The 23,862-nt window shown below is 40.7% G+C and overlaps 1 protein-coding gene across 4 annotated transcripts; it reads right to left on the reverse strand.

Moving 5' to 3' along the window:
* Positions 1-5,117: 5,117 nt before the first annotated feature.
* On the reverse strand, positions 5,118-23,363 carry LOC131813223 (membrane-spanning 4-domains subfamily A member 6A-like). Of its 4 annotated transcripts, none has more exons than XM_059143556.1 (8): positions 23,188-23,363; positions 22,717-22,790; positions 21,400-21,553; positions 19,710-19,844; positions 18,329-18,385; positions 15,729-15,938; positions 14,022-14,123; positions 5,118-5,721 (listed from the first exon to the last, which is right to left on the reverse strand). In XM_059143556.1, exons 3-8 carry the CDS (start codon positions 21,529-21,531, stop codon positions 5,614-5,616), a joined length of 744 nt encoding a protein of 247 aa, XP_058999539.1. In that variant the 5' UTR covers positions 21,532-21,553; positions 22,717-22,790; positions 23,188-23,363; the 3' UTR covers positions 5,118-5,613. The 4 variants fall into 4 exon arrangements, with proteins under 4 accessions (XP_058999539.1, XP_058999533.1, XP_058999515.1 ...); XM_059143550.1 differs by having other exon boundaries at positions 21,400-21,559; XM_059143532.1 differs by lacking the exon at positions 22,717-22,790.
* Positions 23,364-23,862: the final 499 nt, after the last annotated feature.

Consider the following 23,862-nt stretch of genomic DNA (forward strand, 5'->3'; position numbering starts at 1 on the left):
AGATGGCATATTTTTCTGTAGCTTTCTTTCCTTCTAATGTTTTGTCTGGCTTTGGTATCAGGGTAATCCTGGCTAATGGAATGAGTTGAGGTGTCCCCCTCCTTTCTTTTGTGAAGAAATTTGCCATGGATTGTTATAATTTTGTTTTTATCTGATAGATATATTTGAGCTTTTCTCGGTGGCAAAGTATTCAAATATTATTTCAGTGTTTTCATTTGTTATACATATATTGATGTTTTCTAATTCGTTTGGATCAGTTTTGGTAACTTATGTCTATTTTATAATTTCATTTACTTGTATAAATTGCTGGCATGAAATCGTCTGGAATCATATTTAATGCCCTTATAATGCTTTTAATTTTTGTGGAGTTGGGGTGGTGTCTCCACTTCCATGACTGATTTTGATAATGTGTGTCTTCTCTCTCATTTTCACTTAGTCTGCCTAGCTGATGGTGTCGTCAGTTTTGCTGGAATTTTCAAAGAACCAACTTTTGGTTCCATTGATTTTTTTTTTATTATTTTTCTGTTTTCTGTTCCTTGATTTTTCACTCTAGACTTAATTATTTCCTTATTTCTCCTTACTTGGGATTTAATTTTCTCTCCTTCTTTTTTTTCTAGTTGTAGGAGGGGCTTAGGTTATTGATTTGAGACATTTTTGTTTCTGATATAAGGACTTAAAGCTATAAATTTTCTTCTAGGTCCAGGGTTTGCCATCTCCCATACATTCTGATATGTTTTCTTTTCTATTCAATTTAAAATATTTTAATTTTAAAATATTTTAAAATATTTTAAAATATTTAAAATTTAAAAATTTTAAAAATATTTTCCAATTTCTTTTTTTGATTTCTTTGATTCATTGTCAATTGAGAAGTGAGTAATTTAAATTTACAGTTATGTGGAGGATTCCACAATGTTGTTCTGCTATTGATATCTCATTTAGTTCTGTTTTGTTCAGAGAACTTACTTTGTGGTATTTCTATCTTTTAAAATTTATTGTCTTTTAAGTTCTAGCATGTGATTGGTATTTGTTTTCTATCACTGTAGAAAAATACATTATTACCAATATTTTAATAATTGGTAAATTATTGGTATTATATATTTACATATGTATGTATGTGTGTGTGTGTGTGTGTGTGTGTATGCTATTGTGATATCATGTCCTGTCCCTCCAATAGATTCTAGTTGTACACATAGTCCTACTGGGTCCTATGAATCTTCTATAATCTATATATATATTTTATATATATAAATATATATTTTACATATTATATTATATATATAAAATAATAGGTAAATACATTATTACCAATACAATATTACCAATTTTGTGGCTTAACATGATTCAAATGGGTTATCTCACAGTTTCCTTGGGTCCAGAGTTGAGCATGACAGGATGGGGTTCTCCGTCCAGGGTCTCAAATGGCTAAAGTCAAGTGTTGGCCAGAGCTACCATATCATCTTGGGCATGGGAGCATATGCCAAGCTCATTCAGGGTGTTGACAGAGTTTAGTTCCTAACAACACTGGGAATGAGGTTCCATTTTTTTTTGGCTGTCAACTAGGGGCCTCTTGGAGACCATCTACCATTCACTGCCACATGTCTCTCTCTAAGACATGGCAGCTGCCTTGTCCCTGATCTCTAGACCCAGATTTAAGTGGCTTGTGTGATGAGGTTGGGGCTGCTCAGACAATGTCTTTGACTAACCCCAAATCAACTCCTAGAATATTAATTATACCCTTAAAAGTCCTTTTGCCACACAGCATAATTCTGGGAGTGATACTTGGTGATTTCACTAGTTTCACTCAAAATCCATTTTCACAAAATGGGTGGAGGGTCTTAATAGTATACTATATTTTATATATTGTAATGTTTTATATATTTATGATTATGTTTATATACTATAATGTTATATTAATATTATTTTTATTAATATATATTATATTTTGTTAAGTTTTTAAAAATATATGCATCAGGTTAAGTTGGTTAATAGCTTTCAAGTCTTTTCTTTTCTTCTTGATTTTTCTTTCTAGTTTTTTTTTTTATCAGTGATTGAGGATAAAATATTGAAACCCAATATTGCTGAATTCTCCTTTCAATTCTATCAGTGGTGCTTCCTATATTTGGGGACACATTCATTTACTCTTGTTTCTTCCTGCTCTGTTGCCCCTTTTGTCATTACAAAATACCCCTCTTTCTCTCTAATAATGTTTCATATTAAGTATATTTTATTTCACATGAACATAGCCCCTCCAGCACCCTTATGGTTATGGTTTGTTTCTTTTTGAAGAAGCAAATAATAAGTAATTTCTAGAGGCGTAGTGTCCCCACCTCACTAATGACATGTGCAGACAAATTTGCGGGTATGATTTCGTGCTGTCAGATTAGCTGCCTACAGGGATACCGAATTAATACACTGCCTTGCCTTTTCTTTAGGGGGAAAATTTTTTCTCTCTATCACCACTGGGTGTCAGTAGAGTCACGTGTGGCGGAAGCTCTGAAAAGCCATTACTTCTAAAACCTTCCCTTGTAGCAAAGGGAAGAGAAAATAAATTACCGCCATCTAAGATTCCTTATTTAGAGGTGTACGGACTCTCTTGAAGAAATGAAGGGTTTTATGAGATTAATCAGTTTCCAAATCCTAGAGGTGGATTGAGATTAAAATTGATTAGAGGATCAGAGTGGTGTAGGGAAGTTAGGGGAAGGGTGGAAGAAAATAGAGAATAAAACTCGTTAACTGAGCATCTTCTATGTACTAGATAGATATAACGGTAAGCACTTCACACACGTTTCAATACATCTTCATATCTCAACGGGGCATGGGTGCTTAGCAGTTATGTTGAACCTATGGTGAGAACTGACTTTGAGGGTTGCCTAAAGGGCTGGCTGCCTTTTCTGAGAAAGGAGTCAAAGCTAGGAGTGTAAGGGCCTATTTAGCCAGAGTGATTCCATCAGGCTAAACAGTGATTTTGACGTTTATGCAGTAAAACTTAAACTGACCCTGCCCTCCGCCCCACAGGGGACTTAAAAGCAAGTCGGGGAAAACAGTCCCAGGTAACAAAGCCCAAATACAAGGGCGGGTCAGGCCAGGTGGAGACATCCAATCAGTGGGCATACATACTATCTCCCTAGCTACCAAGGAGTGTGGGCCCTGCCTTTTGGGCCCTTTTGGGTTCCAATTCTGACCAAGGTGATAGGCTAGTTCAAATATCTACTATAAGGTAAATTGTGATTCAATTGGTCACCCGTGTGTGACCTAGCATGACTATGCCGCTTTCTCTGTGTGTTGCAATCTCATTGGGCATCTGTGTGTGGCCAGGCCCAACCACATGGCCTTTGCCCTTTAAAAGTTAGTCTGTAAGGCAGGGAGAGTTCGCCCTCTCTGTAATAGGCGGCCCCGAATGGTCGGTTTGATTCTCGATGCTTGGCGAGAAATAAAGCTTTGCTTGACTTTCACTTTGTATCAGTCTCAGTCCTTCGATTACAGTCCTAACAGGAGAGACCCAGGAGGAGCTCCAGCACTAGAATGATGGAAGTGGTGGGGTGGCAAGATGAGGGTATGGTAGAGTCAACTGTGTGTGGAAAGACAGTGGCCTCATGTGTTTGACAGCCCCACTTCGAGTGTCCACTGGGGTGTTCTCCAGAGAAGGAATCATTCTCTCTCTCTCTCTTTCTCACACAGACACACATGCACATTTATCCCCTACAGTCTTTCAGGCAGAGAAGAGGGTTCTTTATTCTGTGCTTAAATAGCTCGTAGTGCCCTGAATGGTGTTTCTCTACCTTTACAAGTCATCTGTTTTCCCCAGTTGATTATGAATTCCCTGAAGCCAAGCCAACATTCCATGTTATTCATCTTTGTAAGCCTGGCATCCAGCATAGGATCGGGTAACCCCAAAGTCCCCATAAATATTCGATATCCATAATAAGCAAATAAAGAAGAGGAATGGTGTAAAAATGTGTGCATAGGGAAGCAGGGCAAAAGAAAGGGAGATGATAATGGGGAGAGAATTTGAAGAAAGAGCTGAAAGCTCCAACATCCTACTCTCAGAATGAAAAACAGAATGGGGAAACTGAGCTTCAGATCTGACACAGTGGGTATGACCCTGACATAGTGGGTCAGGGCAGGGAAAATATGAGAAAATCTTTCAAAGAAATGGGGCTTGTATAAAATTACAAGCATGTGAGCACGTGTGTATGTGTGTGTATGGGGGGGGCTTAACATTTATGCTCGAACAATTGTTCTTTCTTATTTTGAAATCAAGAAAAAAATGAACTGGCTATCTCTTCATAAATATTCTGGTTAGCCTTTGTTTGCTTGTTTTGTTTGAGTAGCTGATGAGGGAGAACAGAGTTCAAGTTTAGGTTTATATCTATCACTGTTGACTTATTCAGTATTTAAAAGGAAAAGAAAAAAAATGAGTTTCCAAAAATATGTAATGATGATTTTGTGATATTTTTAATAAGAAAAATATATATTTAGGCTTCCTTCCAGTTCCTGGAACAAATCTGTGGAATTTCCTAAGTGAAAGAGCAGCAAAGATGTATTTTTTTATGTTAATGAGTTGACTTTGGGAAAGACCTCAGAGAACCTAAGGTTGGGTTGTGGAGCCCTCCAAGCAGAGGAACCAACCTTACAATTAGAGGATTGTAACTTTTAGTCCACCTACCCCCTACCCCCGACATCTAGAAAGGGAAGAGGGGCTAAAAACTGAGTTTAATCACCAGGGGATGATGATTTGATCAATCTTATGTGTGTAACAAAGTCTCGATAAACCACCAAAAGGATAGGATTGGGATAGCTTCTTGGTAAACCCAGGGAGATTCAGGGACAGTGGTGCTCCACACCCCTTCCCATTCCTTGCCCTCTGTTTCTTTTCCCTATGGCTATTCTAGAGTTATATCCTCTTATACTAAACTGGTAATCCAGTAAGTTAAATGTTTCTCTGAGTTCTGTGAGCCACTCTGACAAATTAATTGAGCCAAGGAGGGGGTCTTGAGAACTTCCATCTGTAGCCACTGAGCCCTTAACCTGTGTGGGGTTTGATGCTATCTCCAGGTAGATAGATAGTGTGAGGATTGAGTTAATGGCTTGGTGGTATTGAAAAAACACACATCATAGAAATTGAATAAAGATTTTATTTGGAAGCTAGTTACTCACATAGCTCCTGAGACTTAATTGTGGGGGGCTTGTTTGCAAGCTATAACGAGGATAATCATGTGATGCAACACTAGTGTCTACCATGAAAGAGTCTGAACACCACCATTACTGGGTGAACTCCCATTGACAATTAAGGAGGACAAGAAGGAGTTGTCTCCTTTACTTCACCATGACTCCTGAATCACATTTCTGTCTAGTTTCTTGGGAAATCTCTGTTTTGCAGTTTAGGCAGTCTAGGCATTGTAATTTACACATTTGCACTTTGCCTAATGGCAAATGAAGAGACCCCCATTGAACACAAATATTCAATAACAAGAAAAAAAAGACATATATTTTCGGTGTTCATTATATAAAAGCCTACATTTCAGAGAATTCAAAATTTGCTTTCTTGAGTTCAGTTTCTTTGGTTGGTTTTTATATAGCATCATAAAACCAAATTCCTGATGAATATTTCTCCTAAGAAGTCAATAGTTCTTCGTATCCAGGGTCAGAAGATGCCTTTAAGGATTTTGCCAAGGGTACGCCAGATTTATTCTTGTAACTCTGAGGCAAGAAAAGCACACTCTAAAGGAAACAAAATATGTTAGTTCTTTATGTTAGTTCTTCAGACTTCACTCAGGTTCAGTTTCATATATATACATACACATAGAATAGATATATATTATACATATACACTTGTATCTACATTTATATCTAGATATAAATATCAATGTCACTTCCTCCATCTTTGTGTGTGTGTGTGTGTATATATACATATATATTACAAGATGAATATAGTATGTTATTAAGTTCTTTAAATAAGTGTGGCTCAATAGTCATTCTGCTTTCTGTAATACAATCTGGATAAATTAATGCTTTTTATTTCAGTGAAATGAAGCCACAAGTCCATGGTGGTGGTAGAGTTCTGTCCCATAGAATTTGAAACAACTATTTTTTTAAAAGTATCTTTTAAGTGAGAAAAGAATTTTAACATCACAGGAAGGGGGCAACCCATGGAACATGAGAAGATATTCACAAATGACAGTACAGACAAAGGGCTGATATCCAAGATCTATAAAGAACTCCTCAAACTTAACACATGCAAAACAGATAACCACATCAAAAAATGGGCAGAAGACATGAACAGACATTTCTCCAAAGAAGACATACAAATGGTGAACAGACACATGAAAAAATGTTCATCATCACTAGCCATCAGGGTAAGTCAAGTCAAAACCACATTAAGATACCACCTTATACCAGTTAGAATGGCCAAAATTAACAAGACAGGAAACAACAAGTGTTGGAGAGGATATGGAGAAAGGGGAACCCTCTTACACTGTTGGTGGGAATGCAAGTTGGTGCAGCCACTTTGGAAAACAGTGTGGAGATTCCTCAAGAAATTAAAAATAGAGCTTCCCTATGACCCTGCAATTGCACTACTGGGTATTTACCCCAAAGATACTGATGTAGTGAAAAGAAGGGCCAACTGTACCCCAATGTTTATAGCAGCAATGACCACGGTCACCAAACTGTGGAAAGAACCAAGATGCCCTTCAGTGGACAAATGAATAAAGAAGATATGGTTTATATATACAATGGAGTATTATGTCTCCATCAAAAAGGATGAATACCCAACATTTGTATCAACATGGATGGGACTGGAAGATATTATGCTGAGTGAAATAGGTCAAGCAGAGAGAGTCAATTATCATATGGTTTCACTTATTTGTGGAGCATAACAAATATCATGGAGGACACTGGAAGATGGAGAGGACAGCTGAGCTGGGGAAAATTAGAGGGGGAGACGAATCATGAGATACTGTGGACTCTAAGAAACAAACTGAGGGTTTTGGAGGGGAGGGGGTTGGGGAGTTGGGTGAGCCTAATGGTGGGTATTAAGGAGGGCACGTATTGCATGGAGCACTGAGTATGGTGCATAAAGAATGAATTCTGGAACACTGAAAAGAAATAAAATAAAATTAAATAAAAAAAATCACAGAAGGGATTTTAGGGGGGAGGAGTCAAGATGGCGGAGAAGTAGCAAGCTGAGACTGCTTCAGCTAGCCGGAGATCAGCTAGATAGCTTATCTAAAGATTGCAAACACCTGAAAATCCATCGGCAGATCGAAGAGAAGAAGAACAGCAATTCTGGAAACAGAAAAACAACCACTTTCTGAAAGGTAGGACCGGCGGAGAAGTGAATCCAAAGCGACGGGAAGATAGACCCCGGGGGGAGGGGCCGGCTCCCGGCAAGCGGCGGAGCAACCGCGCACAAAATCAGGACTTTTAAAAGTCTGTTCCGCTGAGGGACATCGCTCCAGAGGCTAAACCGGGGCGAAGCCCACGCGGGGTCAGCGTGGCCTCAGGTCCCGCAGGGTCACAGAAGGATCGGGGGTGTCTGAGTGTCGCAGAGCTTGCGGGTATTGGAACGGGAAAGCCGGCTGCAGAGACAGAGCCGACAGTAAGCTCGCAGCTCGGTGTTACCTTGAACCGGTCGCAGGCTCGGTGAGCTCGGAGCGCGGCCGGAGGTCAGGCAGACGGGAGTAACTGGGCGCTGTTCTCTGAGGGCGCACTGAGGAGTGGGGCCCTGGGCTCTCGGCTCCTCCGGGCCGGAGACCAGGAGGCCGCCATTTGTATTCCCGTCCTCTGGAACTCTACGGAAAGCGCTCAGGGAACAAAAGCTCCTGAAAGCAAACCCGAGCGGATTACTCACCCCGGCCCCGGGTAAGGGCGGTGTAATTCCGCCTGGGGCAAAGACACTTGAGAATCACTACACCAGGCCCCTCCCCCAGAAGATCAACAAGAAATCCAGCCGAGACCAAGTTCACCTACCAAGGAGTGCGGTTTCAATACCAAGGAGAGCAGCAGAATTCCAGAGGAGGAGAAAGCCAAGCACGGAACTCATGGCTTTTTTCCTGTGATTTTTTTTAGTCTTGCAGTTAATTTAATTTTTTCTTTTTCATTTTTTTTTTTTCTCGCCTTCAGGTAAAATTTTTTTTTTTAACTGTTACCTTTTTCTTTTTTAACGATTTTTTAATAGTTTATCTAATATATATATATATTTTTTTACATTTTTCTTAGGTGTTTTCTTTTTTAAAAAAAATTCTTTTCTTTTCTTTTCTTTTTTTTTTTTTCTTTTTTCTTTCTTCCTTTTTGAACCTCTTTTTATCCCCTTTCTCCCCACTCACGATTTTGGATCTCTTCTAATTTGGCTAAAGCATATTTTCCTGGGGTTGTTGCCACCCTTTTAGTATTTTACTTGCCCCTTCATTTACTCTTATCTGGACAAAATGACAAGACGTAAAAATTCACCACAAAAAAAAGAACAAGAGGCAGTACCGAAGGCTAGGGACCTAATCAATACAGACATCGGTAATATGTCAGATCTAGAGTTCAGAATGACAATACTCAAGGTTCTAGCCGGGCTCGAAAAAGGCATGGAAGATATTAGAGAAACCCTCTCGAGAGATATAAAAGCCCTTTCTGGAGAAATAAAAGAACTAAAATCTAACCAAGGTGAAATCAAAAAAGCTATTAATGAGGTGCAATCAAAAATGGAGGCTCTCACTGCTAGGATAAATGAGGCAGAAGAAAGAATTAGTGATATAGAAGACCAAATGACAGAGAATAAAGAAGCTGATCAAAAGAGGGACAAACAGCTACTGGACCACGAGGGGAGAATTCGAGAGATAAGTGACACCATAAGACGAAACAACATTAGAATAATTGGGATTCCAGAAGAAGAAGAAAGTGAGAGGGGAGCAGAAGGTATACTGGAGAGAATTATTGGGGAGAATTTCCCCAATATGGCAAAGGGAACGAGCATCAAAATTCAGGAGGTTCAGAGAATGCCCCTCAAAATCAATAAGAATAGGCCCACACCCCGTCACCTAATAGTAAAATTTACAAGTCTCAATGACAAAGAGAAAATCCTGAAAGCAGCCCGGGAAAAGAAGTCTGTAACATACAATGGTAAAAATATTAGATTGGCAGCTGACTTATCCACAGAGACCTGGCAGGCCAGAAAGAGCTGGCATGATATTTTCAGAGCACTAAACGAGAAAAACATGCAGCCAAGAATACTATATCCAGCTAGGCTATCATTGAAAATAGAAGGAGAGATTAAAAGCTTCCAGGACAAACAACAACTGAAAGAATTTGCAAATACCAAACCAGCTCTACAGGAAATATTGAAAGGGGTCCTCTAAGCAAAGAGAGAGCCTACAAGTGGTAGATCAGAAAGGAACAGAGACCATATACAGTAACAGTCACCTTACAGGCAATACAATGGCACTAAATTCATATCTCTCAATAGTTACCCTGAATGTGAATGGGCTAAATGCCCCTGTCAAAAGACACAGGGTATCAGAATGGATAAAAAAACAAAACCCATCTATATGTTGCCTCCAAGAAACACATTTTAAGCCCGAAGACACCTCCAGATTTAAAGTGAGGGGGTGGAAAAGAATTTACCATGCTAATGGACATCAGAAGAAAGCAGGAGTGGCAATCCTTATATCAGATCAATTAGATTTTAAGCCAAAGACTGTAATAAGAGATGAGGAAGGACACTATATCATACTCAAAGGGTCTGTCCAACAAGAAGATTTAACAATTTTAAATATCTATGCCCCCAACGTGGGAGCAGCCAACTATATAAACCAATTAATAACAAAATCAAAGAAACACATCAACAACAATACAATAATAGTAGGGGACTTTAACACTCCCCTCACTGAAATGGACAGGTCATCCAAGCAAAAGATCAGCAAGGAAATAAAGGCCTTAAATGACACATTGGACCAGATGGACATCACAGATATATTCAGAATATTTCATCCCAAAGCAACAGAATACACATTCTTCTCTAGTGCACATGGAACATTCTCCAGAATAGATCACATCCTCGGTCCTAAATCAGGACTCAACCAGTATCAAAAGATTGGGATCATTCCCTGCATATTTTCAGACCACAATGCTCTAAAGCTAGAACTCAACCACAAAAGGAAGTTTGGAAAGAACCCAAATACATGGAGACTAAACAGTATCCTTCTAAAGAATGAATGGGTCAACCGGGAAATTAAAGAAGAATTGAAAAAAATCATGGAAACAAATGATAATGAAAATACAACGGTTCAAAATCTGTGGGACACAACAAAGGCAGTCCTGAGAGGAAAATATATAGCGGTACAAGCCTTTCTCAAGAAACAAGAAAGGTCTCAGGTACACAACCTAACCCTACACCTAAAGGAGCTGGAGAAAGAACAAGAAAGAAACCCTAAGCCCAGCAGGAGAAGAGAAATCATAAAGATCAGAGCAGAAATCAATGAAATAGAAACCAAAAAAACAATAGAACAAATCAACGAAACTAGGAGCTGGTTCTTTGAAAGAATTAATAAAATTGATAAACCCCTGGCCCGACTTATCAAAAAGAAAAGAGAAAGGACCCAAATAAATAAAATCATGAATGAAAGAGGAGAGATCACAACTAACACCAAGGAAATACAAACTATTATAAGAACATACTATGAGCAACTCTACGGCAATAAATTTGACAATCTGGAAGAAATGGATGCATTCCTAGAAACATATAAACTACCACAACTGAACCATGAAGAAATAGAAAGCCTGAACAGACCCATAACCAATAAGGAGATTGAAACAGTCATTAAAAATCTCCAAACAAACAAAAGCCCAGGGCCAGACGGCTTCCCGGGGGAATTCTACCAAACATTTAAAGAAGAACTAATTCCTATTCTCCTGAAACTGTTCCAAAAAATAGAAATGGAAGGAAAACTTCCAAACTCATTTTATGAGGCCAGCATCACCTTGATCCCAAAACCAGACAAGGATCCCACCAAAAAAGAGAGCTATAGACCGATATCCTTGATGAACACAGATGCGAAAATACTCAACAAAATACTAGCCAATCGGATTCAACAGTACATTAAAAAGATTATTCACCACGACCAAGTGGGATTTATTCCAGGGCTGCAAGATTGGTTCAACATCCGCAAATCAGTCAATGTGATACAACACATCAATAAAAGTAAGAACAAGAACCATATGATACTCTCAATAGATGCTGAAAAAGCATTTGACAAAGTACAACATCCCTTCCTGATCAAAACTCTTCAAAGTGTAGGGATAGAGGGCACATACCTCAATATCATCAAAGCCATCTATGAAAAACCCACCGCAAATATCATTCTCAATGGAGAAAAACTGAAAGCTTTTCCGCTAAGGTCAGGAACACGGCAGGGATGTCCATTATCACCACTGCTATTCAACATCGTACTAGAGGTCCTAGCCTCAGCAATCAGACAACAAAAGGAAATTAAAGGCATCCAAATCGGCAAAGAAGAAGTCAAATTATCACTCTTCGCAGATGATATGATACTATATGTGGAAAACCCAAAAGACTCCACTCCAAAACTGCTAGAACTTATACAGGAATTCAGTAAAGTGTCAGGATATAAAATCAATGCACAGAAATCAGTTGCATTTCTCTACACCAACAGCAAGACAGAAGAAAGAGATATTAAGGAGTCAATCCCATTTACAATTGCATCCAAAACCATAAGATACCTAGGAATAAACCTAACCAAAGAGACACAGAATCTATACTCAGAAAACTATAAAGTACTCATGAAAGAAATTGAGGAAGACACAAAGAAATGGAAAAATGTTCCATGCTCCTGGATTGGAAGAATAAATATTGTGAAAATGTCTATGCTACCTAAAGCAATCTACACATTTAATGCAATTCCTATCAAAGTACCATCCATCTTTTTCAAAGAAATGGAACAAATAATTCTAAAATTTATATGGAACCAGAAAAGACCTCGAATAGCCAAAGGGATATTGAAAAAGAAAGCCAACGTTGGTGGCATCACAATTCCGGACTTCAAGCTCTATTACAAAGCTGTCATCATCAAGACAGCATGGTACTGGCACAAAAACAGACACATAGATCAATGGAACAGAATAGAGAGCCCAGAAATAGACCCTCAACTCTATGGTCAACTAATCTTCGACAAAGCAGGAAAGAATGTCCAATGGAAAAAAGACAGCCTTTTCAATAAATGGTGCTGGGAAAATTGGACAGCCACATGCAGAAAAATGAAATTGGACCATTTCCTTACACCACACACAAAAATAGACTCAAAATGGATGAAGGACCTCAATGTACGAAAGGAATCCATCAAAATCCTTGAGGAGAACACGGGCAGCAACCTCTTCGACCTCTGCCGCAGCAACATCTTCCTAGGAACAACGCAAAAGGCAAGGGAAGCAAGGGAAAAAATGAACTACTGGGATTTCATCAAGATCAAAAGCTTTTGCACAGCAAAGGAAACAGTTAACAAAATCAAAAGACAACTGACAGAATGGGAGAAGATATTTGCAAACGACATATCAGATAAAGGACTAGTGTCCAGAATCTATAAAGAACTTAGCAAACTCAACACCCAAAGAACAAATAATCCAATCAAGAAATGGGCAGAAGACATGAACAGACATTTCTGCAAAGAAGACATCCAGATGGCCAACAGACACATGAAAAAGTGCTCCATATCACTCGGCATCAGGGAAATACAAATCAAAACCACAATGAGATATCACCTCACACCAGTCAGAATGGCTAAAATCAACAAGTCAGGAAATGACAGATGCTGGCGAGGATGCGGAGAAAGGGGAACCCTCCTACACTGTTGGTGGGAATGCAAGCTGGTGCAGCCACTCTGGAAAACAGCATGGAGGTTCCTCAAAATGTTGAAAATAGAACTGCCCTATGACCCAGCAATTGCACTATTGGGTATTTACCCTAAAGATACAAATGTAGTGATCCAAAGGGACACATGCACCCGAATGTTTATAGCAGCAATGTCCACAATAGCCAAACTATGGAAAGAACCTAGATGTCCATCAACAGATGAATGGATCAAGAAGATGTGGTATATATACACAATGGAATACTATGCAGCCATCAAAAGAAATGAAATCTTGCCATTTGCAACAACGTGGATGGAACTAGAGCGTATCATGCTTAGCGAAATAAGTCAAGCAGAGAAAGACAACTATCATATGATCTCCCTGATATGAGGAAGTGGTGATGCAACATGGAGGCTTAAGTGGGTAGAAGAATAAATGAAACAAGATGGGATTGGGAGGGAGACAAACCATAAGTGACTCTTAATCTCACAAAACAAACTGAGGGTTGCCGGGGGGAAGGGGTTGGGGAGAAGGGGGTGGGATTATGGACATTGGGGAGGGTATGTGATTTGGTGAGTGCTGTGAAGTGTGTAAACCCGGTGATTCACAGACCTGGGGATAAAAATATATGTATATAAAAAATATATGTTTATAAAAAATAAAAAATTAAAAAAAAATTAAAAAAAAAAAAAAAGCATTTTAGAAGCTAAAAAAAAAAAAAAAAAAAAAAGAAATCACAGAAGGGAAACCAGAGCATAAGGACATGTAGCAAATCCAGTCATGTATGCAAATGCCCTTGATCAAGTCAAGGCTGTGAGAGAGACTAGGTCTGTGGTAGAAAGTGTTCCAGTCTGATAAAGACACAAACCAGGTTCTGGGGGCCTGAGCACAAACTCATACACAATGCTGAGCAAGTCATTTAATTTACATATTTCTGCATCTATAAACCAGACAATTTTTCAGGTTCAACCATAACTTAGCTAGTCAGCTATTCAATTGCCATCTGCATTACTTATCAGTCTTCCACCCCCATCAAGTCGCCATCTCTCATGTGTATCTTGTAACCGACGACTGCTGACCCTTCTGCCAGTCTTGCTGACATTGCTCAACACAACCCAGAACTTGAGATACACCTGGCAAGACTTAGGGAGGCAGGCCAGCACACTCACCCCAGTGAAGTTGGAGTAAGCCTTTTTCCACCAAACCACAGCAGCGAGCACAGCCAGGCAGAACTCCAGCACCGTGCAAATTAGCATCACAGACAGAGTTCCCTGAAATTCAGGAAATACAAGGTTGGTGGTGCTTGAATCAACTGACACCTTCATGCCTTATTCAGTGTTGACCATAGAGGTGAAGACTGCCTCAACCCTCAGAAGATGAAGGCAGAACATCAACAATGCTCGTTCCTAGCCTAGTGATTGGCTTTTATTTAATCCCTTTGCTAATTTATTCCCTTGAGAGGCAGATGAGCAGAACTACATCAGCTACACATAACCCACTTTGTGCATCGTTTCTTATCCCACTGAGACATAGTGTGTGAACCTGAAGTCTCCACATTTATCAAATGTGCACAATGATATTTCCTTCTCAGAGACACCTGAGAACAATGAGGTTTGACCTCAGTGGTGCAAACCCTTTGTAAAATTCAACATTTTGAATGGGCTGGATGAGCTTCCTTAGCCTGCCTTAATGTCGGTAAGAGAAAGAAAAATCAAGGCAATAAACATAGCATAAAGAGATCGGCCTCCATTGCTAACAACCCACACCAACTCAAAAAAGATACTATGCCAAAAGACTAAGTTCTACCATTTCTGTCCTGAGGCATCCTTCATGCAGATCAGGCAACCTGATAGGACAGGAGAGAAAATGTGATTGCATAAACCTCTAGCCTATTTATGTACAGTTCAAGAGGAAGTACAACTTGTTTACGTTAATTAGAAACTGTCCCATCAAGCAGGTGCAGTATAATTCCTTTATTTATAAAGCAAAATTATCCCTCATGAATTCACATTTTATCCATTCCATAAATCCCTCCCAATTTTCTCTCCAGAATTTTTCCCAAGGTGGGGCTGCCTACTCCATGTGTTGCTTTATGTCAATTGTTATCAACCTCATTTGCATGTACCTTTTCTCATTGTAATATCATGAACCTGGAGAGAAGCGCCTGGGGCCAGGTCCACAAGGAGCCCTGCGCAAGTGCATGCTTGACCAGCTGTTAGCATCTGGCCATCCTCCAACCGTGCCTTGACCTAACTCACTTTTGTGATTGTGGGACAAACAGATAGGCAGCAGTCTCTTTACTCATATGTTGCCTGGGTCTTTCTCAGTGTTTTCTGACCATACACATACTCTTTAATGCTTCAACTGAAGACATTTTTTCTGTTAGCCAAACTTCATTCTTTTCTTTTTTTCAATAATGACAATCATAGTCAGTTCCCATTCTCCACCTTCCTACATCTTTATTTCCGAATTTAATAAATCCCACCCCTATAAGTTATCACAAACAACAGTGATATTGCCTTCTCCCCTGATCAATCCTGTTAATCAGAACTCAGTGCTGTGAGTTAGCCCAGCACTGAGTTCCCTCAGACTGAGTTAAAGCCCAGCACACATACTTTCCATGCTTTTTGACCACTTGGGTCTTCCTGGTGTCTTTGCCTTTCTTAATTTACCATTCTATGTGCCAAGATTTTTGGTTGGACAAACTCCTATTTTATATCTCTAACAACAGAATTACTTTGATTATTAAGAAACTCTATCAACAGTAAGTTTTCATTCTTCATCATCAACTTGATTTGACATTGACTCTTCCATTCCCTATCACTGGTATGTAACCTTAGAGCCTAACGCCTTTATCTCAGCCTAAAAATACTTACAGCCAGAGTAGTTTTGGCCATGAAACATTCATTTTTAATATATGGGTGCATATAATGGTAAAAGTAATCCCCTGCAGGTGCTTTGTCCTCTTTGTTCAATTCGCACTTCCAAAAGGCAGGATCCAAAGCAGCCAGGTTGACCGAGAGGAGAATAAAACCCATAAGAGCAAACAGAGAACCCAGAATGTTTGCAGCCACGCTGCTCTGAGCCTGAAAGACAAAGGCTGAGTAAGAATCACCGTCAATGACCAACACGTGTCTTTTATCCCTCTTTGCCAGTGCACTGCAAAAATTTTTTTCTTATTTTTGTCCCTCAGGGGATCTAGCACCGGTAGACTTAAACCAGGAGACATCTTCCCTAGTACTCAGCAACATCTCTGAACCTAGCAGGTAAATCTTGGCTAAGTGAATGAATGTATGAAATGTTTCTCCCTAGGCAGGACTTCGGTAGGTGGCAGAGAATATTGCTCTTCTAAATTCTTTATTTGGGACTGAAAGCAGGGCTTCATGGGGCCGTGCCTGCAGAATTCCCAAAAAAGTATGACCAAAGGCAGATATGATTTCTCTCTCCCCCGACTCATTCAGAAACCTCTCAAGGAAGCTGTCTACCACACAAAAGAGGCAGATGAAGCAAGCTATTCTTCCTAGCATATGACTCTCTTCAATGCACACATATTCCCAAAGATGAGTGTGGGAACATAGTCCTCAGGCTTAGGTGAGTCCTGGAGTGGACAGGCTCTGGTGGTCACAGGCAGGGATCCATATGAATGAGTGTAGCTGGACTTCTAACCCCGGTCCAAGGGTTGTGTAACACGTTAGCAGCAGTGTGAGGTAAATGATCAGACTGTATGTCAGGAAACTGAGGTCCCTGTGGTAGCTTTGCCTGAGACCCTCTCCATTTTCTGGAGTGCTCAGTTCCCTAATTTCACTTCCCTCTCTGGTTTCATTTCTACGTTTATAAGGTGAGGGAGGGGAATGAATAAAATGATCTCAGAAATATGTTCCTTCCTACCCCACTTCACAGAAGGGGGAATTGATCTAGGATTATCCTGAAATGTCTATTTATGGGTAAGTGTAGTCCAGGGCACACCCAGTAACCACAAATTAGAATATTACATAATCCCATCCAGGGGCTCAGCAGTTGGAGCTTTGGGGCACAGAAGAGAAGAGGCGGGGTATTTTTTCTCCTCCTAACCCCAAGTTTCCTAAAACAATGACTACAGTATATGCTCCTTGGCCTCCTTACAGCCAATAATAGTCATGAATTCCAGAGGATATATTTCTTAGAATGATTTAGGTTTCCTCTGGCTTCAGGCTCCAAAAGGGCTGGTATCATGTGTGACCCCAGTAGAATTTACTACAGGACAGATTACTCTGGTGGGCCTGAGCATATCCCAAAACCACACCCTATATCCTTGAGTTTGCTGCCCTATTCACTCTGGTCTTGTTCTTCTCTGAAGTAAGAACCCCATAAGCTTCCTCCCTGCAAATCTAGAAACACTATTCTTGAATTGTACTACCCAACATGGTTGTCACTAGCACCATGGACTCCTTGTATTTAAAGTAATATTAAGTAAAATTTAAAATTTAAAATTCAGTTTCTTGATTTCAGTAGCCACATTTCAAGCTATCGGTTGCAACATGTGACCACCAGCCCAGGCAATAAGACTACCCTCCTCTCTATTGTCACCAGAGGTTCTACTGGACAGCACGGATCCAGCAGTTTGGAGGATAAGTGAGGGTTCCAAGTGATCACTCTCTAAATTCTGGTGGAAAAAAAGAGATAGATTGGCATGCCCTTGAGCACTCTCTCTAATTTCCTGCTGTCTTCAGGAAATGTTTGTAGGCAGAGTTTCCAAATTGAATTTCTGTGCAACTGTGTTATATGTCATTCTTACCCATGACTCCCAACATCAGACTATTTGAGGGGTCTAGGATTGAGTGAAGACTTGGTGAACATTTACAGATTAGAAATCTTCTCCCTATAATGCAGCTTTCCTCTCCCTGCCACTCCCAGTTCTGGTTTTCCTGGAAGAGTTAAATGCAGGTAAAGTTGTCTTCTTAGCCAATGCCAATGACTAATGACAACTTTTAGGACCTGAGAGGTCATACTCAAATCCAAGAAAAGTAATAATTTTTAGATTAGGTAGATAAAAGAATGAGAGATAAGTCCTAACATGAATAACATTTTGACTGGGTGTTCTCAAGGGTTTGGACAGATGGGCTTACACAGTGAATCCACAACAAATAGACCTCTTTATAATGCTGTCACCTTCTTTGTCATTGAAGATCTAAAATTGAAGGCCAGTTACTGTGAAAAGGACATTATAAGGAGACAGACTTTTTCTAGAATAGATTCCTGGGAGCTGATCTAGGGGATAATACAACACCCTGAATGAAGAGTGTGATTAAGGGCACAGTGGTTGGAGGACTGTGCACTGGGTAGGAATATCAATGAGCCAAGTTCAATTCCTGACTATGCCACATGCCTACTTTGAAACTCAGTTTCCTACTCTGCAAGGTAAAGAGATTGATCTTGAAGAGTTCTCCTTCAATTTCATTTCAATCCATGAGTTGTAGGGTTTGCTTCTCATACTTACCAAAGGCTTAGTTGACTTTTTCTCCATGATGATTGATAGAATTCCAGAAATGACAAACTGTTCAGAAAGGAGAGACAATGGTGAAGTCAGTGTCTATGTACAGGTGAAGCTACAATGTTATTATCATGGTGTTTATGGAAAACTCCTATGGAAACAGTCTTAAAAAACCATTGACCTACAATGTAAGGCCCAATTAATTACAGAGATGTGACTCTTTTTCCCACAGAGTATTCAGAAAAGCATGAACAAAGGCAGATACAAGTAAGAATATATCCCAGTAACCAAAATGAGGGCCTTACGAGTCAGGAAAGGGGGTATTTTTTTTTAAAGATTTTATTTATTTATTTGACAGAGACAGATCACAATTAGGCAGAGAGGCAGGCAGAGAGAGAGAGGAGGAAGCAGGCTCCCTGCTGAGCAGAGAGCCTGACGCGGGACTCGATCCCAGGACCCTGAGATCATGACCCGAGCCGAAGGCAGCGGCTCAACCCACTGAGCCACCCAGGCACCTGGGGGTATTTTTTTAATGACAGAAGGAAGTTTTGGAGTTAGACATTATGTAGAGAAAAATATGAAAGCAATGGTACAGAAAAAGAAAAGAGTGAGGACAGTTAACAGATATGTGAGGATGGAGACACACATGTTAAGTTGGTGGCTCCCCGGTTTAGGTGGAGTGGTGGCTGAGATCAGAGAGAAGACAAAGCTGGACACAGTGAATCATTTTACAATATTCATGACCTAATTTATTTGGGGCAGTGAAGTAATAGAAAATCCTTTAACAATGACAAAACAGCGAGAAAAGAAAAGTTGTAGATCCCACAGCCCCAGCCTTAAGTACTTCAGATCTGCCTAAATTAAGCCTGGGTCTTCAAAATTGAACGAGGTGCCTCTACCAACATGGGCTGTGCTTCATGACTTGCTCTTGAAGAGTAGAGTATGGAAAAAGGAGGGAAGAGGTGACTCCACAGCAGAAGAACCTGCCAACTCCACCTCAGCCTCAGGGTTAAGGTTAATGTGCTCAGTGACAAATCATGTTGATAGCATTATGTCCTCAATAGGACACCTCACCTCTGTCCCTTCCACCTGGAAATCCATCACAATTAGTCTGAATATGAGAAAAAAGTACCATGTGAACCCCAATTTAGGAACATGCTGAAATTCAAAAAAATCCTGGCCCTTGCTACTCAAGACCACCAACATCCCCAAGGAGAAGTCTGAGGAAGTATAGAGGAGCTGAAGGAGACACAATGTAATGTAATGTAGTATCTTTGATGAGACCTTGGAACAGATAACAGGACAAACTTGTGAAATCCTCAAGGATTTCTTCCCCCTTTTCCCTCTGCCCCAACTTCCCCCCATCCTCCTAAGGATTTCTACTCACACACAGGGCTCCTATGAATGGGTAAGCAGCCTTCAACAGGGCAGAAAGCGTTGGGGCAAATTGTGGAGAAGAGGGAACAGATACCAAAATAATTCCCAAACTCAACACCATCACCCCACACAGGATCTGGATGGTCTGTTGGAAGAAGAAGGGAGATGGAGATAGAGAATTAACATCAGCATTTGGAAAGGCAAGACGTCTTTCTCTCTCCCACGGTGCTCGTGCATTATCACTCTCTGCAGGACTCCAGCAAGGATACAGACTTTGAAAAGCTCCGGAGTGACAACTCTGCAAATATACTTTGGAAGAGATGTTGCTGTGCCGCAGACAACTACTGTCTCAGGACACCTGGCAAGTGTTCAGCAAGTCTTCAGGCATCTCTGGCTCTCTGCCCGTGTCTGCTCATGTGGTGCCAGCTCCCAGCTCCCTGCAACACTGTTTCCCCTGGCTCTCTGAATCTGTTGCTATTAACTCGCTTTCTACCTCATATGCGAACAGGGGATATCTGAAACCCCTCACGCTGTCTTAGCCCTGCTGGTGTGGACATCTGAAACCCCTCACGCTGTCTTAGCCCTGCTGGTGTGGACGTGCCTCCTTACATCCCCCAGGCCCCACTGGATACAACAGAGAGCCTGGCCCTCTGGCCAGTTCTGAGTTCTGTGACCCCTCCAGTCCATGTCCCTGCAGCTGAGGATCTTGGCTTCCAAGTGACCAAGTTTTCCTCCTTGAAGTCCACCTCAGACACTTATAGCTCTGCTAACACTTACCAAGCCAAAGTTTTCCAAACATTATGTCCCACAAGCCTCACAGTAATCCACAGGATCGTATATTAGAGGCAAGGCAGTCGCTCCCACTGGGTTGTGCAAACTTAGATCATATAAATGCAGAGATGACTCCAAGAGGCAGAGCTCTTTAGTTCCCTCCTAGTCCTTTGACAGAGAGAGAGCAAGCACAAGCAAGGGGAGCAGTAGGCAGAGGGAGAGGAAGGAGCAGGCTCCTCGCCAAGCAGAGAACCCAATGTAGAGCCAGGACCCCGGGATCATGACCTGAGCTGAAGGCAGACGCTTAACCAACTGAGCCACCCAGACATACCCACAGAGCTTCTTTAATAAATCATGCACAAGAGGAGAGAAGCCAGCAAAAGGCAACTATCTCTGTTCTCAAAAGGGAAAGAGAAAAAAGGGGAAGGAGGTTTATTTGTCCTATAATTTGTGATGAGGGAAAAATTCCCTTAAAAATCATATTATTAAGCTTGCAGTTGGTAATCACAGAAAAAAAGTACCTAAAATATGTAATTATTTACCATCACTTTATTATTATTATTATTATTAACACATTATTTGCCCCATTACTTTTGTAAAAAAAATAGATATACAGCTTTTTGTAGGCCAATTATTCCTCAATAAAGTGTTTTTTTTTAAAGAAAATGTTGAGAAGTGTGTTATTGCAAAAATACAGAAACATCAACAAAAAGTGAGTTGATCAGATTCAGAATAGGAGGAATACACTTTTCATATCATCTTATGTCTGGGGAGGGTTCAGATGGCCCTCCAGGGGGCTTCCATTGGCCTGCCCATCAACCTGGAATTCCTCAGGTAAAGTTTGAGAGTCTCTGTGCTCACCGTGTAGTCCCAAGAATTTCCTGGACCCCCTCCCCATTCCAGTCCAGCAAATTCTTAATTGGACTTACCCCAAGAATTTTGACATCTGCCTTTAGATGTTTCTCTAGGCTGTCTTGCCTCTGGTTGGTGGGTTTGGGATCCTCCGTTTTGGGAAAGTTGATGCCATTTGGTGTCAGAACTATGATGGTCTGATTGGCCATGGGCTGTGATACGATGGGGTCACTAGCACTGGGAAAGAAAATAAACTCAGCTTTTAAAAAGTATAGAGCTCTCAAGTCTCCTCAGTATTTTCCCATTAGTCCTGACTTGATCTATCCTTGGGAAGGAAATGGACAGCCTAGAGAGCTATAAAAAGCACAAAAATTTGGTACCATAAATATTTTTTTAAGATTTTATTTATTTATTTGACACAGAGAGAGAGAGGGACATCACAAGTAGGCAGAGCATCAGGCAGAGAGTGAGGGGGAAGCAGGCTCCCCGCTGAGCAGAGAGCCCAATGTGGGACTTGATCCCAGGACCCTGAGATCATGACCTGAGCCAAAGGCAGAGACTTTCACCCACTGAGCCACCCAGGGGCCCCACCATGAATACTTTTTTGTACAGTCTTTGGCCCAGTCTATTCATTAGAGATAAGAGACATACCACAGGGAAGCAGAAGCACCAATTGTGAGAGGTCTCAATGTCCAGAGGCAAATGGTCACAAAAAACTTACAATATGTAGAAATCTCTCTTTCTTCTGGTTCTACCTGCAACAACTGAATTGCCAAATATTCCATGGATTGCACCCCCAAACTTCCCTACCAGTCATGAGACGCAGTAAGGGTTCTCTTTGTCAACATTTTCCTATTCGGGTTTGGCACATCTCACACTAACTGTTCATTTTCTCGTCCAATAAGTAATACTTACTAGGACTGATCCTAGGTATTTTTTATTGTATTCTACTGGACATTATCCTGTAGTATCTTTTCTTTCTTTCTTTCTTTCTTTCTTTCTTTTTTTAAGTAAGCTATACACCCTATCTGGGAATTTGACTCATGACCCTGAGATCAAAAGTCATGTGTTCTACTGACGGAGTGAGCCAGGTTACCCCATCCTATAGCGCCTTTCATCTTTCAACAACTCTGTATGTTAGTTCTTTAGTTAGCAAAACCATGTCATAATTAGGGAAACTTGGAATCCAAAAGTTTATTATGAATGGAAATAATACCTGCTTTTCCTATGTGCCTATAAGAGTTAATGCCAAAAAAATATTTGCAGTTATAATGGTTACTCAGGTAGGTTCACACAGCTGGGGAGATGTAAGAACTGGGACAGGACCCCAGGTCTCTCTGAATCTGAAGACTTTGTACAATTCATGAGAGCACACGACTTCTTCATCATCCTACCTTGCTTCGGTAGCCTGTGCCTGAGTTGATTCAGGGTGGAGAAGTAGCAGCAGTCAGAAATATGGAAACAGGACCTGGAGTCATGAAACCCAGGTTCAAGGTCAGGCCCTCAGTTTGCTGGCCTCAAGAACCAGTACCTGTGATATTAGCTCTATTAGCCGTCTTAGCAGCAAGCTCAGCTTGGATCTCTGTTTGCAGCACCATTCTCAGCCCAGGACCTGTCTAGTTTGCACAGGGCCCATAGAGGTAAGAACTATGCTCCCATTAATCACATGACCTCAGGGAAGGGGCCCAAGATCACACAGAAAACAGCAGAAAGTGTTCAACACACTGCTCCTTCCCTCCTCTCATTCTGTTTCCAAAATACTCTCCTGCCTCTTAACTTCTTTCCAGGAGCTTCCAATCAAATCTCCCACAGGGAGGCACAGCAGGGGAATGGGAAGTTTAAACCAGTCTCTCAGCAATGCCTACCTGTGCCTGTGGACCAGCCTGCTGGTTCCAGCCGAGTGCTCACAAACTCCGGGAGGCGGTGACTCTGGGCTGTCACAGAGTCCTGTAGAATTTTCTACTTGTCTTCATCTTTTGAAAGTCACCAGCCCTTCCTTAGTCCAGAGTTTCCAGCCACACAGGATGTGATACTTACAGATCGTAGATTTGTGAAATGTGTCTGCACTTCCTTTTTTTCGAAACTCCTAGCATCTTCAGAAAAGTCACACGTAGAACCACCTAATGGCTGTGAGGACGTAGGATTCCTGGAGCTCTGTGTGGGTATTGTCAGGCCAATACTTACTAGCTCTGTCATTAGACAAGTCTGTGCTCTTCTCTGTGACTCCATTTTCAAATCTCTTAGATAGGGAAACAATATCAACACAGGAGATTTGTTATAAAGTTTAGAGAAAATGTTTATAGAAGGTCTTTCACTGCCTCCAAGGAGCGTTCGATAATATGTAACTAATAATAGTAACATTGACTGAAATAGTGATATTGATAAATCATAATATTCAATGATATATAGCTAACCATAGTCTGACTACACTGCTTTCAAGGAGCACTCAATAATATAGAGCTAATAATAGTAATAATAGAATATAGAAAGATTTTTTTTTGTTACTTATGTATGTTTTCCTTTTTCCAGTTCCCTGGGCT

The sequence above is a fragment of the Mustela lutreola genome, chromosome 1 (genome assembly GCF_030435805.1).
Source record: "Mustela lutreola isolate mMusLut2 chromosome 1, mMusLut2.pri, whole genome shotgun sequence".
Taxonomy (NCBI): domain Eukaryota; kingdom Metazoa; phylum Chordata; class Mammalia; order Carnivora; family Mustelidae; genus Mustela; species Mustela lutreola.

Excerpts from the sequence above, each read along its gene's own strand:
- LOC131813223 (XM_059143532.1), bottom strand. The coding sequence starts at position 21,531 with ATGGCCAATCAGACCATCATAGTTCTGACACCAAATGGCATCAACTTT. Across the intron at positions 18,386-19,709 it reads CATTCATAGGAGCCCTGTGT|TTTGTCATTTCTGGAATTCT; the intron begins GTGAGTAGAAAT and ends CTTTCTGAACAG. Across the intron at positions 15,939-18,328 it reads AAAAGTCAACTAAGCCTTTG|GCTCAGAGCAGCGTGGCTGC; the intron begins GTAAGTATGAGA and ends TTTGTCTTTCAG.